The sequence below is a fragment of the Hirsutella rhossiliensis genome (assembly GCF_020360975.1).
Source record: "Hirsutella rhossiliensis strain HR02 chromosome Unknown scaffold00004, whole genome shotgun sequence".
Classification (NCBI taxonomy): domain Eukaryota; kingdom Fungi; phylum Ascomycota; class Sordariomycetes; order Hypocreales; family Ophiocordycipitaceae; genus Hirsutella; species Hirsutella rhossiliensis.
Genome location: NW_025408670.1, coordinates 4305220 through 4320576, shown reverse-complemented (window position 1 = coordinate 4320576; position 15357 = coordinate 4305220). Strand labels below are relative to the sequence as shown.

Genomic DNA, 15357 nt, shown 5'->3' with positions numbered 1-15357 from the left:
ACCCTTATCTTCCCGCCCATCCCCCCTCTAGTTTCCTCTCGGGCGACAATCGTCGTCTTGACACTCCTCCGATTCCTTCCTCTTCCACCTCCAGGCCCGAGACGAGACACGTCGACTGGGCTCGCCAACAGATATCATAGTATTTGCTCTCGACCATACGCCCGCCCGGTTTGTCCGCACTCTCGCAGGCGAGCACCAAGGAAAAGAGGAGAGGAGAATGGACGAAGCATGCCAGCCACCCGAACTCAGCGATGCGCTGTACAGCGCAACCGTCCTCCAGCTACCAGCCGACAAGTCCGAAGATCACCTCGACCTCGAACTGCTGGCCAGGGCCCACGCTCTCGGCATCCGGGCTTCTCTGTCCTCCGTCTCCCACTACAGGCGCCCCGCCTCGGTCGCCCTGTCTGAATCTTGCGCCTCGTCCTCGCAGGAGCAGCTTTTCTCTACGGCTTCTGATGGCTCCGCCAGCACATATCTCACTCCGCACTCCTCCATCATCGGGCCCCCTAGCCCTGATGTGGCGACGGCCGACCAGGCCAGCTCCAGGCACCCAAAGCTCCCGAGCTTTTCTCCCTACGAAAAGTTCCTGGCGCATCGAAACCCCGCCCCTGACTCGACCAAGTCGACGTCGGGCAAATCGTTCACCACCGACAGCTCGGCCCAGAGCATCTTCAGTGTCAGCACCCGAAAAGGACTGTCAGGGTTTCGGAGCCGGATGACGTTGAGGAAAAAGTCTACCCGGTCTTTTGAGCCCAGCTTGTAAGCCATGTTCTCTCTCCGCACGGCATTTTTCGGCCTCTCAATGAGCATGCTCCGTCGCCTTCTTTGGGCATACCTGCTAACTAGCCCTTTCCTTGCGCACAGGATCTGTTATGGCTGCCGAACCGAGTTCCGCACATCGGCCTCGCTGCACATTCTCCCCTGTGGTCATAGTATATGCAACGACTGTCTCAAACTCAAGATCTCCGAGGCCTCTGGAGACGAGTCCAAAATGCCGCCACGTTGCTGTTTGCCGGTGCCAGCTGCCGCCATCCAAAGGCTTCTCGAGCCTGCAGCGCAAGAAACGTTTCTTCGCGCGGTTGTTCAGTTCAGCACACCGATGGAGTCGAGAATATTCTGCACCGGTGCCTCGTGCGGCGAGTTTATCCCCCGGCGGAAGCATGTGGACCCCAAAGCTCCATTCACCGCGACCTGCCACAAGTGTCACACCCGAGTTTGCACCATTTGCAAACGCGACGCCCACCCGATTGGCAAGGACTGTCCCGAGGACCTGGAGGTGGCTGCGTCTCCCGAGGTTGGTGATAGACCGAGTCGGAAGAGATGCTACAAGTGCCGCAGTCTCGTCGAGAACACGCGAGATTGGAGCCACTTGACTTGCGCCTGCAAAGCCCAGTTCTGCTCTCTGTGTGGAGGGGTTTGGGACTCGACTGTTGGCTGCCCCAACATCTGTAGCAGTGAGGAGGAGGGCGTCAGGCGACGCGACTCGGACGATGGTGGTTCGACGACTCAGGACGTCCTTCGCGATGCGGCGGAAGCGGAGAGGCGCTCGGCACAGCACCCCGACGTGAAGAAATTGCAACTTTCACTACAGCAGGAGTTGCAGCGGTCCTGCGACTTCATGGCGGAGACACGGAGCTCCATACTCACGCGGCATTCGCTGCAGCGTGTCAACCTGTTGAGCAATCAGACGGATCAAAGCTCCCAGATCAAGGAGAAGCACGTCGCGACAGCAGCTCAGCTCGAAGATCGCCAAATCACCGAAGAGATGGAACTGCGAGCCTCCCTCGAACAGAGCGAGCGCACCATCAAGGTGCGCATCAAGCATATGGAAGCATACTGCGAGGGCTTGGGCCGGAACCCGAGCGGCCACGAGATGCCTCCACGTGTGGTAACGGAGCAGAATCTTCGAGACCTGGGGCACCAGTATAACCTCCGTGACGACATGGAGCGCCAGCATCAGTCCAAGATTAACATGATGCGAGACCGACAAGCCAACCGAATGGAGGAGCTGCTCCAACGCCAGGCAGAAGAGCTTCAGCAGCTCACGGAAACGCATCAGGCCGAAAAGAGGGAACTTGACGAGACTATGGCGCGCGATGAGGAGGCGTTGAACCGCTTATTCGACGTGCGCAACGCTCGACTAGCGGCGCGGTGGAACCTCGCCATCGAAGTGCTATGCAAGGAGCTCGAAGATAAGGACGGGGTCAGATATGCCCCGGTATCCCCACCGAGCTGGCCCGACGCAGAGAAGACTCACGAATCAATGGTTCCCCAGGAGACCGTGGCACTCATATCATAAAGACGGCGTTCTGCTCGGCATCTCTGGTTGATGCCGGGCTGATGAGAACCCACCTGCACATTCGCAAACTTTTCCTTTCCCATTTACATTTTCCTCTAATGTCGATACCTCGGGTCATTGAGTCTACGTCACGAGGGACATTGTATACCCGCAACTGATTCTGGAATTACTCGTCTCCTAGGATTCTACGCGGGGCGTTTTGAAAACCGAACCGTCATTGAAGCCGAGGAGAGACAGTCGTGCCGCGTTGTCTAAATACGCCCCAAGATATCCGTTTTTTTTCTTGTACCTCTTTCCCTACATCTTTAATGGGCAATGGGTTTGCTTTATGCATCGGACCGAAGCGTCACAAGAGGTGAATGCTGCCGCCTGTGTTGATAGTGTGGGCGGTGAGCGTCCTCGTCCTCCCCTTGCGTTGGGATGCATGTTTAGGGGCATGGCATGGCGGGCGAGAAGAAACGACGCCGTCAGTCTACCCCTGCCCTCCATGTACTATAAACGGTGCGCCATTGCATCTCGTTCAACGTTGGGATCCAAGAGCTGAAATGGCACAGCACGGGGTATACGATGTGCATGACGAGCAGCACCTCACCTCTGGCGTAGCCGCAACGCAATAAAAAACTTACGCCAGTTGGTCCTTCTGCCTCTGCCAAATCGCCATGCCCTGCCCAACGAAAGCTTTCTGCTGTGACGAAGGGGACAAAACGTTTCGGCGGGCCGTCTCCCCAGAGAGCGACGGCAGCGAGCGCAAATTGCCTCGGATGTGGCCGTGTCTGTCGTTCTGTGCAGGGGTTGACTCTGCGTGAAGCCGTAGGGGGTAGTACAAGACATGGGATCGTGACTTCGGCAAACATGACAACGATGACGCTGCTGAGACACGTGCATACATACAGCCTCGGTGTGTTACGGAAGAGGAGTCAACTTGTGTTCCCCCGTTTCCTCACCGCCTCCCAACGTGTGGCTCTAGAGGTCCTTGCCCTCGGGCGCTTCCCACATGGCGGGGGGGGAGCGGGCTGTTGTGTGATGCGGGAGAAAGTGGCTCTCGGACGCCTACCGTATGGGAAACGCCCTTCCGGCTTGGAGGTTGCATCGTCTACCAGGGAATTTGCGCAAGGGCTGTGTACAGTACACACGTTGCATCGTCACACGGGGATAGGGGGAGGTTATGTGCGACTCGATTCTCGGGACGATTGATAACGGGATGGACCATGTAACACAGCATCATGTATGGACAAATGGACTCTTGGTGGGTAAGTACATACTGTACCTAGGCAAGGGGCTTCTGGGCGGTTGTGCAACGTGATGCAGCGCTCGCATGTATGTTTGCACGGGCAATGTTCGTACCGTTCAGAGACCAAGGCCAAGGCCGGCGACTGCTTCATTCACCCCCTCCAGGTTCTGGGGCGGGCAGCATCGGCTACGGCGCACAGCAGATAGGGAGCAGATAGGGACAGGGAAAGCGCAACGGCGAGGGTCGGTGGGCTCGCCAACGGAAGCCACACCAGATGCGGTCACCATATCACGGGGCACCTTGTGGAAATGAGTATTGAGGCCATGGCCATGTGCGCGCGCCGTCGTGTGCGTGTAGCTCTGTCGACCCCTTTCGAGAAATGAGAGGCCAGTGGAAAGCTATTGACGGGTTCAGAGTCGTTGGTCGACAGTCGACACATTCTCAGCCGCCGCGGGAGGTAAGCCCCTTCATGGTCGTAGGTGAGGTGCAGCGCATCACCAACCCAAGCTGAGGGCTTTACCGTAGTCGTTGCTGTGGCTTGACGGAAATACCATCTTCCGCAGGAGTGCTCTCGTTTCCCGCACGTGACTTGGCTGCTCGGAGGGCCTCGCGCTGCACCAACCGGCTCGGGCTGTGGGCGGGAAAAACCCTGTCCGAAAAGGCACAAATCCGCCGTCCACTTTTTTTCCGACCACAGCAAGCGAATCTATTCAATTTTTCGCCCATCAGCCCGCCCGCCCGTCTCGCCGCCTCATACACTCGACGCTGAATACGAAAAAGCAGGTCTTCACAATGGAAACCTCAAAGGTCCCCGTCAAGCTGGTCAAGGTGACCCGAGTCCTCGGCCGAACCGGTACGATAACCCAAGTCAAACTCATGCTTGCGGAAAGACGTGCCAATACTTGTTTCGTCGCGCCCCCGGGGGAAGACCGACGAGGACATCAGTCCGGGCTGGGATGAGTAGCAGACGGCTAACCCGGGATTATAGGCTCTCGTGGTGGTGTCACGCAGGTGCGCGTTGAGTTCATGGACGACCAGACCCGATCCATCATCCGGAACGTCAAGGGCGCTGGTATGACTGCCGAGTCCCCCCTCCAAACTCTCCTTCTCCCCCAGCCTCACGCGAGGAAACGGTTGACGACGGAGAGACTGACATGGCCATTCTGCTGCAGTTCGCGAGGACGATATCCTGTGCCTGCTCGAGTCTGAACGTGAGGCCAGACGCCTGCGATAAACAACCATGGTGGGGGGTGTCGGTGCTGGCCACGATGGCTGTATGAGGAAAACCTGAGAGCATGGGTTGGAGGAGCACACAGGTCTCTGATTCTGGGGGTCTTTTGAGGCGTTGAGCTTATGGTCCCTTGACGGACGATAAAGTGTCAAGTAGAGGATCGACAGGCTGCCACCTGGTCGGAAGACGACCAGGCTCATTTATGCCTTCCTTAGGGTTCTGGAATCCGCATAATGGTTCATTGGTCATGGGAAACCACAGCTTCCTATCAGTGCACTCGCAGTCTCGTGATGCATGGGCTGCATTATTGATGGGCGGGCTGACGGTGACGATACCCACTGCATCAGGGCGCAGGGCGTGCGAGCAACAAGGGAAGAAGGCGCGTGTGGAGGGAGAAGCATTCTGTTGAGATGCTGGGAGCGCGAGCAGGTCCGAGAGGTGCTGTTTCCGACAGGGCGAGGATGATGTGCAACAAGAACATGCCTCTACTCTGTTGGAGGTTTGCGCGGGAGGCTGTTTGTTGCCTTTGGCGACGAGTAAAGGACTGGTGTCATGGTGCCGCACAGGAATGAAGCTATAGTAGGTGTTCGTAGGAGCGTTTTTGACGTGCAGCCATCAATGAGGCGAACTTTGGCTTCAATGGTTTTGAGGAAACCCCAAGCTACGTCACCTCCGGGAGGCAACGAATGGGGCCCGTACGGAGAGAGCCCACAGCAAACAAATGTGCCACGACGGTTGGCCATGGTCTGGAGTCTAGCCTTTTCTATTTTTGTCTTTCTTGCTTTCCATCGGATGGGCCAGGACATCTGTGCCGTGTTTTGAACCATCTTCCGGCGCCCGTCCAGAGGCCCCACGGCCCTCTCCCCGTGTCTCCCCGTGCCAACATGGGATGGACGACAGCTTGCGAGCGGTCGTGTGATAAGCTTTGGGCCTGTAACCGGTTTCGCGGGAGTGTTGGAGAAGTTGCTTGCCTGTCTGTGCTACGGGAAAAGCCCCTTAATCCCGGAAGAGGTGAGAGCGAGATGGATGGGGGAGAGAAAGAGGCTTACAACGGGGCTTGGGCGTGGGTGGGTGTGGTAGGCAGGTACCTGGAGCTTGTACCTTTTACTGCAGAGAGAACGGGCTTCGTCATCTGGCCCACTCCGGCAGGGCCGTCCAGGGGTACCTAACGAAGCAGGTACTGTACCTTCAACCAGCGCCTTTGCATCAGCCACAGTTAGCTTGCCTCTTGCCTTCACCTCGTCAAAACCTCGTCAAAACCTCGACGTAGCAGCCGCGACACGACACCTCTTGTCCATTGCGACCAAGAGGCCGCCTCGCGCCCTTTGCTTGTCTCTTCTGCGCGGGCCCGTCGGCAGCAAACCAGCCCCTCGTCGCAGCTTTTCTTGGTTCGGGGAGCTGCCGCTTTTGGGCCGCCGCGCGGCGACCATCTTCAACCACCCCCCTCTCCCCCCTCTCTCCTCTCGTTGCTTTCCTCCTCCCCCACTCACTTTCCCCTTGACTCCGCATCAGCAAGCTTGCCCATTTGGCAACCGGACGCCAGCGCATTGCCGCAGGCTCCTCAGATCACCACCCCGGCCTTTTGCGAACCGATCCCCGGCCACTGCGCAACGGCCCAAGGGACGACAACGACGACGAACACGCCGGACTGAGGACCAGTCGCGAGGTCTCGTAACGTCCTGAAAAGTCGGACATCGAACTGAAGAGCCAATAAGCATCCTTCCGCACTCGTTCATCCTCCCGCTTCCAGCATGGCCGACCGGCGCGGTTCGGGGGCCGACGACGAGGCCCCCCGGCCACCGCCCCAACCGCCGCGCGAAAGGGCTGGAAGTATGCCAGTCCTAGACTCGGCGCCCAAGCAGAAGCAGGATATCGAGCCGGATCGCGATGCCGTCCTGAGCCCCAAGCAGATCGCTGACGGAGCAAACACTGTCCAATGGGACCCGCCCCAGCCAGGCGTTGATCCGGCGCTGGCCAAGCAAGTCGAAGAAGTCATGGCTTCCGAGGTACCCTCGATCACATTTCCCTTCGAGACTACAATCATGCAGGCGCTGACATCGAGGCAGCTAGGTATCTCGACTCTCTTAAATCGCTTAAAGCAGAGTGTGGCCTCAGCAAAGGTACCCGTGACCCTCCCTAAGTTGGCGTCTCGGGCACACAAGACTCACACACATCCAGGAGTTTGCCATCTTCCTCAAGAGACGGTCAGTGCTCGAAGATGACCACGCCCAGGGCCTCAAGAAGCTCTGCCGTTTGAATCAGGAGAGCGCGCGCCGTCCTGAGCACAGACAGGGCTCCTTTGCCCAGTCTTACGACGAGATGATCTTCATCCACGACCGCATGGCCGAAAACGGCTCGCAGTTTGCCGCCTCTCTCCACCAGATGCACGAAGACTTACTCGAGCTGGCTGCCACTGCAGAGCGCGGCCGCAAGAGCTGGAAAACCAACGGCATGGCTGCCGAGCAAAAGGTGGTCGACCTCGAGCAAGCCATGCGCAAAAGCAAGGCCAAGTACGACTCTCTCGCCGACGAGTACGACCGAGCCCGCACGGGCGAGGCGAGACAGAGCGGCAAGATGCTAGGCGCCTTCAAGGCGCACAAGTCGGCCGCCCAGCAGGAAGAGGACCTGCTGAAGAAGGTGCAGGCAGCGGACCAGGCTTATCACGGCCACGTCAACGCGCTGCAGACGGAAAAGTCCCATCTCGTGACGATGGCCCGCCCCGAGGCTGTTCAGGCGCTGCAGGACCTCATCGTCGAGACCGACTCGGCTGTGACGCTGCAGATGCAAAAGTTTGGTAGGCTACCCCCTGCGCGCCCCAGATCGTTGAGCACTTTTCTGACATGTCTTTCTGAACTCACCTACAGCCGCTTTCAGCGAGAAGCTGCTGCTCGGCAACGGCCTGATCGTCAGCCCGTTCAAGGGCCAAGCGCCAAGCAGCCCATCTCAGCCTCGGAGTTTGCGCGAGGCTGTCGCAGCTATAGACAACACCAAAGACTTGAATGACTTTGTCGCGGCGCAACACGCTAAGATTCAGCCCAAGTCTGAGGTCAAATACGAGCGCAACCCTGTTCGTCACCACGCAGGCCCGCCGCATCATTCCAAGCTGAGCCCCTTGCTGACCATTCGCCAGATCCTTAACCCCCCGTCCTCTGCGGCAGCCAACCAGCCCACTCCGCTGAACATGCACCCGCCCCAGACCAGTGGCCAGACTTCAGGTCCGCAGGGGCCATTCTCTCCGTCGATGTCAATGGGTTCGCACAGCAGCACCGCTAACTTTGGGCCTGGGAACCCAGGGGCGACTCAGGAAGCGCCACGGGAGTTCCCGATGCCTCACACACGCAGCTTTAGCCAGGGCGCCATGCTGAACCAACAGGGTGGCCCGCCGCAGCAGTTTGCACCGAGAAACTCAGCCCAGGCCGCTCCACGGTACGGCACCGGGGGCACGATAACCTCCCAAGGACCCCCGCGGCTGGGTGCCCTGCCCTTCCAGGCTTCACAGTCGTCGGGTCAGCAGCCTCAGCAGTCTGGTTCTCCGCCGCTGCCGTCGCAGGACAAGCAGAACAGCGGCGGTGCTCCGCCCGGGTACGGCCCTCCCGGGCAAGGCTCGGCCTCGAAGCCCATCTTTGGAGTGCCGCTTGCTCGCCTTTACGAGAGAGACGGGCTGGCCGTGCCCATGGTCGTGCACCAGTGCATCCAGGCGGTCGACTTGTTCGGTCTTGGCGTCGAGGGCATCTACCGGCAGTCAGGTTCCTTCAACCACATCAGCAAGCTCAAGGGCATGTTTGATGCAGGTATGTCATGCTCCGTCCGCAGCCTCAAGAAGTTCGTTGGCAGCTGACTGAAGCCGTCTTGTAGAGTCCCAAAACCCGGCGCTCGACTTCCGCAACCCCGAGAACTTTTACCACGACGTCAACAGCGTGACGGGCCTGCTGAAACAGTTCTTTCGCGATCTGCCGGACCCCATCTTGACGATGGAGCATCACGATGCCTTCATCGCTGCCGCCAGTAAGTGTCGACGGCTCTAGTCTCGCCATGGTCATGTTCTGACGTACGCTCCCTGTCCAGAAAAAGACGACGACGTTGTCCGCCGCGACTCTCTCCACGCCATCATCAACGCCCTGCCCGATCCCAACTACGCCACGTTGCGCGCCCTCGCGCTGCACCTGTACCGCGTCATGGACAACTCGCACGTCAACCGGATGAACTCGCACAACCTGGCCGTCATCTTTGGCCCCACGCTCATGGGCTCGGACCCGAGCACGGCCATTACCGATGCTGGGTGGCAAATCAAGGTTATTGACACCATCCTGCAGAACACGTACCAGATTTTCGATGAGGACTAAAGCTGCTGTAATGTCTTTTTTTATCTATTCTCCCAATCTTGCCATGTGGCCTTGACCCACCTCTCCACCCTCCTCCCCCTTCGGCCGCTTGTATGGTGCATCCTCACCGGCCGGCTTAGGACAAGGGGAGGAATAGGTAGGGGAGCGCGGTGAAGGAACTACCGTTTCTCGTCGCATCGGGCACGTCGCCTCGTTTCATGACCGCTGCGGCGTGTATGAGTACTGTACGGCTCAATTTAGGGGAGGGTTTCTTGCTCGCTTGCCTCAATCATATGGTACCAGCCTTCACGGCCTCGGTATGTGGGTGCGGGCGGGCGGGGGTTGGGGGTTAGGGGTTGGAATCCGAGTGCCACATCCCATCTTATCTCTCTTTTTGTCTTCAACGAAACCGTCCTGTCAGTCCCTTCGCCTCTTGTGGCGGCTGTTTATATCTGCATATATATATATATATATATATATATGTAGCCAGCGTGGCGAGAAGCGAGCTTTGGTAGGATACTACTTGTCATTTTCTGGCGGTGGCAATGCATCCGAACAATACGGCTCGACCATTGTGTCTTTCATCCCTTCTTCGTCTCACTGTTCGCCCTCCCTCATAGATCCTTCTCCTCGAGGCTCCAAGCCTTGTCTCTCTCTCTGCGCGCAATGGAGGGTGCGGTATGGTGTCTAGGTCGCACTCGTACTGATGTAGGTGATCCCCGTCTTCGAAATGCAAAACTTGGCGAAACTAAACCCCACGCTGGAAGATGATGGGGGACAACATGGATGATGGAGACTAGAAGTAGCGGTTTCCCTCGCGAACCGTGTTCCCTCCCTCTCCGACCCAGTAGAGTGAGGGACGTCACTGGGTCATGAAAGAGGGAGACGGAAGAACGCACAAGGCATGCTTAGTGGTGCTGGACAACAAACATAGCCGCCTATCGTTCTGCGGCAACGGCCCCCTACGATGATCAACTGCCCTTCAGCCACCGATCCCAAGATGAAAAAACCAAGAAGAAAAGAAGCAGAAAGCTACGCATATATGTATACGTAGATGAATACAAGTGTATAAGCCACAAGAAGGGGCGGGGGAGATCCCAAGCCCGAGAAACGCCCGCCCCCCCCCCTTCTTCCGTTTCCGTCTCTTTCCCCAGGATAAAACGAATCGGAAAGCAGGCACCGTGCTATGCATAATCGTCAACCCAGAATAAAAAATCTTCCATGGCTGACCCATCCGCCGTCCCTCGTGTCAATGCTCCCCCCCTCCTCGTAAACGTCATGCTCGGGGTATCCCGGGATGTAGCGATGCGTACCAGAACAGTGACGAGGAAAATAAACAAGGACTCCCGATCTATAGATGTAGCAGCAACCCGTCCAAGAAAGACCTAGAAAAAAAGAAAAGAAGAGGAAAATACAATATAGGGACAATGTCCGGCCGGACAGTTGGTGAAATCACGGGCATCCACGCCAGAGTCATGCAGTTGTTGTAGACGCTCTTGCGAACTCGCCGAACCTGGTGAGCTCACGGAGCCCGGCCACGAACCCATCACCGCCTTTTAATGGCCTCAAACAGCCCAAGGCTCAAGCTGGTGTCGTTCTCACCAACATTCGGCGTCGGTTCGCTCAGCACCTCCCACCGGCGAAGCACATACGGGCTGAGCCGCTCGTGAGACGCAGGTCCGATCCCATACAAGGCGCTCATGCCCCGGGCCGCGGCGCTGTAGGCAATCGACGCCCTCTCCTTGTGCGCGAGCTTCAGATTCTCCGCCCACGTGGGTTGCTGTATGCTGAACAGGTAGTAGAGTCGCGGGTCCGACGACGTGCTCGTGTTTGACGCGCCGCCCGGCAGATGGAGTATGCTTTTGGCGCACTGAACTCGGAGGTCGTCGGGAAGGGCGTCGACTAGGAAAACTGCTACATCAAAGACCTGCTGAGAGAGCGTGCTTTGCGTGGTTTGGGGTCGAGAATCGAGCTCGAGAAGGAGCCCACAGAGAGCCAGGATGATGCGGGCCCTGGCATCGTGGTGAGGCGGTATGGAAATCTTGGTGGGGCCTGGTTGGTTGGGGTTCGGTGCCTGCGGCGGCTCGGAAGAGATGCTGTGAAGGACGATGAACCGCAAAAGCGCGGGAAGCCAGTGGCTCAAGACCTTCTTCTGTGCCTGTACTCGATCCTGGTCCTGTGACGCAGCAATTTCGCACAGATCGCACAGCTTCTCCACCAGGTTCGAGTTAAGATGTGCGGACTTTGATGGCGGCTGGCCAGATATGATGGCCTCGATCACTCCAAGTAAGTTCTCGGCCAGATGGATGCGATGGTCGTTGGTCGCTTCGTCCTCAAACCCTGTCGACTTCAGAGACGGGAGGAGATCCAGAAATCTTGCGTGTGCCTGAGTGCTCAGATTGCGAGTGATGTCCGGGCTCAAGCACGGGAGCATGCTTGTCCACATGATGTTCCTAGCTTCAATCGCGCGGGCCATTGCCTTTGCGAAAGCCTCGAATCGCGAAGACTTTTCTTCCTCAGCCTCGCCAGCGCCAAGCTGGGTCTCGGACAGGTCTAGGGTGAGCTTGAGCTGGCAGAATGGCATGGTCAGCTCGTTTGTGAGGCCCAAGAGTTGATCAAAAGACGTCTGGGAGCTCTCATCGCCATCCGGCACTAGAAGCCTGGTTATGATGCGGTCGACAAATCTAACAGCGCTTGGCGGTAAGCTCCCAATATGCAGAACGCTCGTCACGGCCGTCGAGTCTGCCACGACAAGGTATCTCAGCGTCTCGACAAGTCCGTCCTTGCAGGCGGCATCGTCGAGCAGGGAATCGCGCTCGGGAGTGAGAGCCCGTATGGCGGCGTACTCGGCCAGAGCGTTGCGTATCAGCAAGAGTAGGGCCTTGGGATGTTCCGACCGGGCCGACCTCTGTTGAATCTCAAATCGATAGGCCTCGACACTGTCGAGACAGCCAGCTTTGGGTAGCTTCATGATAAGCAGACGCAGAAGCTCCTGCATATAGACGGCCGCTCCGGATGGAGGCGAATCCGGGTTTGCCGATGCCTGTTCCATAGAAGGACATACCGCATTCGCTGTGTGCAGCATGATGGATACCGACAGACAGCCGAGGTTGACGAGGAGGGGGTATAGCTCCGATAGCATTGGCCGATCCTTGAGCGTCCCGATGTGGCTGACCCAGTCGGCCATGAGCTTGTCGAAATGCTGGGCATCAAAGACCCGAAGCCTGGCTAGTAGCGATGCGAAAACCCTACGCCTGCCGTCAGCTTTGGCCCATCCGGCCTCGACTTTTGGTATGATGTTTCGAAATAGGCGATTCATTGTCGGTGGATCCACGGTATTACCACTCGCGAGCAGCTTGTCGATCTGCTCCGACACCTCGCTCTCTCCATTCTGTGTCTGCATGGCCATGCTATCAGACACTGGTGAGCACGCGTCGATTGCACTGCTCCGATCGCTTTGCGCAAGCTCCCGCGACAGTTGCTTGGCAATTCCCTCGCGGTGAGGCAATCGCCGAGCGAGACTGGACAGCGCTGCTAGCAGGGGCCGAGCAACGACGCCTTGCTCCCGATTGATCGACTTTAGCCTAGCAGTGAGTGCGTCGAACAAGGCGTCCGCAGACTCGAGAGACAGGAAAATCTCCATGTGAGAATTGATGGTGTCGGCACTGGCGGCCAGGACATCGATGTCTGAAGTAGCGGAGCAGCATTCCAGTATCTGGGAAAGGGTGGAAAAGTCTTGGGCAGTTTCCAGCATGGCGCGGACCGAGTTGAATATGGACAGAGCGACAGCCGAGTCGACTTTGCCGAGGAGGTTGGAGGTGAAAACGTCACGCAAGTGCGCGCCGATGGAAGTCTGCACTGCCTTGCTGCTGTTGGAGACTCTTCGAAGGAGCTTTCGCAGAGTTAGGCATTTCCTGTGCGGGTCAGCGTTGCCGAGGTGCGGCGCGAGGCCCAGTGTATCATCGACACATCTCAAGGCGTTCGAGATGTCGCTGGCTTCATCCGATACTGAGTAGTGTCCAGCGCGACGCAGAAGATTGCCCCTCTGAGCCTTTTGGCTCTCGGAAAGGCAGTGAATGGGCAGCTCCACCAGCAGCCTCGAGGCACAGGGCCCGTCGTCTGGGTCTATGTCGGCAGCATCGTGCAGTCCGCCCCGTCCGATGAGCCATTGCATGTACTTGGCGACCGAGAAGAGGCCGGACCGAACGAGTTCTGCGACGAGGTGAAAGACGGCCTTCTTGCGAAGCTTGTCTCTGGGAGGTATGTCGCTCAGCGTGTCAACGATGACTGACGTGGCGCTCACGTTGAGAGTGTTCCACGCTTTGACGAGCCTCGCTGCAACATATGTCTTGGCCAGGCCTGGTCGGTGGACAGATATGGCCCACTCGACCACAGCCTTGACGAGTTCAGCCTTGTCGTCGACGGCTGCCAGACATTTGGCTGAGAGATCCCGGTCGTTCTGACCTTGAATAGTCGAGTCAAGTAGCATGACGAGGTATTGTCGCCCTGCCGGCGGGGAAGTGGTGTTGGCCACCAGCAGCCTTGCGTTTCTTCCGTTGACCCTTTGAAATGCGCCTTGAGAGGCGACGTCATCGGGTGGCAAGAAAGCTTTCAACGCGTCTTGATGCCGCGGCCAGAGGCTCGGGGAAAGGAAGCTCTCTGGATTATCGGTTAGAAGGGTCCCCAAGAGGCTGTTGAGCTGGCTGGATAACTGTATAAGGATGTCGCGATCAGGGTCGTTGTAAATCTTCAGCCATCAGATTAGCTTCGGCCTCAATAGTGTCCCAGTCGGTTGAGTAAACGGCTACGTACAGCATTGAGATGGCCCAGTAGCGTGTAGACCAGGCGGCGCCCGTGCTTTCTTGAACGGACCAGGTCAGCCCAGGTGATCTGCGCAATCAATATCCACATGGGCACTCTCGATTGCGGGCTGTTTTCCAGGCCGGACGCAATCCAGTCCAGGTAGTGGTCTCGATCTAGAAGATGCTCGGAATAGAGGTTTGTTGCGAGTCGTATTCTGAAATCCACAATTAGCCACATGTCGTCTATCTGACTCGAGAGCAGGAGACAAGGCGCGTACGCGTAAGTCATTCGAACTTTCCAATCTGGCTCGCCAAAAGCGGACACGGTAGCCTCGACGAATTGCTCGACAAAGATGGTCCAGTCTCTCACCCACTTTGACTCGCCGCCCATGACGAAGGCCCCTCCGGCTCCCTTTCTCTTAAAGGCTCGGATCTCATTGGCGCCGACGCATTTGGCAAGCCAAACTGCTCGTTCGGTGGGCACATTTTTATTCAGGCACTGGTCCAAGAGCGTCCTCCCACGTATGCCATGGGGAATTGTGCGGCTGAGGCGTCGGAGCGAAATCGTGGGATTGGCCAGGTCCTTGAGCCAGACCTCGCGCTTGGTATCAGTCAAGGTAACCCTCGGCGGCGGCTTAAAGGTCGAAGGCGCAAGGATTTGGCCACGAAATCTCCGTTGATTCATGACGCCCATGAATATTGTCGACAGCGCATTGAGGCCGCTCTTCTGCCTCAGGGCGGGAAGCACGGCCAGGCGAGCCGAGGCCGTCTCGTTCTGAGTCCCTCGATCCCATGTTCCCTTCTGGATCGCGTCGGGGCTCCATTCGTCTTCGTGGTGTTGACCCGACCAGGGAAAGAAGTCGGCATGGCCCATATGTAGACCCTTGCTAAAGGGATCCCTATTGGGGATATCGTGCTTGTGTATTGAGATGAAGCGGGGCGCGTCGGCGGGAACCTCGACAGTGTACGGCCTTGGCCTCGAGTCTTTTTTAGGCGGCGCGGGGGGGGCAGGCGAGGGCCGCGGAGTCGACTTGGGCCTTTCCGAAGGCCGAGGGCGGCGCTTTGGCATCGGCACCGGGGGGTTGCTTTCTTGCGGCGAGGCGCGGGAGAGAGCCGGGCTCGGCTTGTCGGTGTCCATAGCGTCAGGCATGGACAGGGGCGCGCCACGCGAGGGCGTGAGGATCTGGGGCGACTCTGTGGCAGGCGGCAGGTCGTTTGTCCAGTCATTGGACAGCTCGAGCCGCAGCTTGGAGCCGCCGCGGCGCGGGGTGGCGGCCTGGTGACGGCCTTGGGCAGCGGCGGGAGAAACATCGGCAGGATCGTTGGGCGCGACGGGGGAAGCGGACGTGGAGAGGTATTGCTGCGACAGGGAGTGCGGGGGATGCGATGGCCGCTGGACCGCCAGCGTCGAACCAGGCCCTCGTTGAGGTTGTCGCGGCGGGACGCCCATGGGGGGCCTCGAGGTCATGATT

The 15357-nt window shown here is 58.2% G+C and overlaps 4 protein-coding genes across 4 annotated transcripts; 3 read left to right on the top strand and 1 right to left on the bottom strand.

Annotated features, from left to right (window-relative positions):
- Positions 1–217: 217 nt before the first annotated feature.
- Positions 218–2299, top strand: HRG_04736 (IBR domain-containing protein; the record flags this gene model as incomplete). The annotated part of the gene is made up of 2 exons (XM_044863207.1): positions 218–759; positions 865–2299. 2 exons carry the CDS (start codon positions 218–220, stop codon positions 2297–2299), a joined length of 1977 nt encoding a protein of 658 aa, XP_044721821.1.
- A 2023-nt stretch (positions 2300–4322) lies between these two features.
- HRG_04735 (ribosomal protein s28e domain-containing protein) lies at positions 4323–4764 on the top strand (the record flags this gene model as incomplete). The annotated part of the gene is made up of 3 exons (XM_044863206.1): positions 4323–4383; positions 4519–4602; positions 4703–4764. 3 exons carry the CDS (start codon positions 4323–4325, stop codon positions 4762–4764), a joined length of 207 nt encoding a protein of 68 aa, XP_044721820.1.
- A 1748-nt stretch (positions 4765–6512) lies between these two features.
- On the top strand, positions 6513–9104 carry HRG_04734 (rhoGAP domain-containing protein; the record flags this gene model as incomplete). The annotated part of the gene is made up of 8 exons (XM_044863205.1): positions 6513–6767; positions 6828–6881; positions 6940–7555; positions 7626–7828; positions 7892–7976; positions 8055–8552; positions 8617–8766; positions 8827–9104. 8 exons carry the CDS (start codon positions 6513–6515, stop codon positions 9102–9104), a joined length of 2139 nt encoding a protein of 712 aa, XP_044721819.1.
- A 1525-nt stretch (positions 9105–10629) lies between these two features.
- HRG_04733 (transcription mediator complex subunit med12 domain-containing protein) lies at positions 10630–15353 on the bottom strand (the record flags this gene model as incomplete). The annotated part of the gene is made up of 3 exons (XM_044863204.1): positions 10630–13830; positions 13896–14100; positions 14164–15353. 3 exons carry the CDS (start codon positions 15351–15353, stop codon positions 10630–10632), a joined length of 4596 nt encoding a protein of 1531 aa, XP_044721818.1.
- Between the last annotated feature and the right edge of the window lie 4 nt (positions 15354–15357).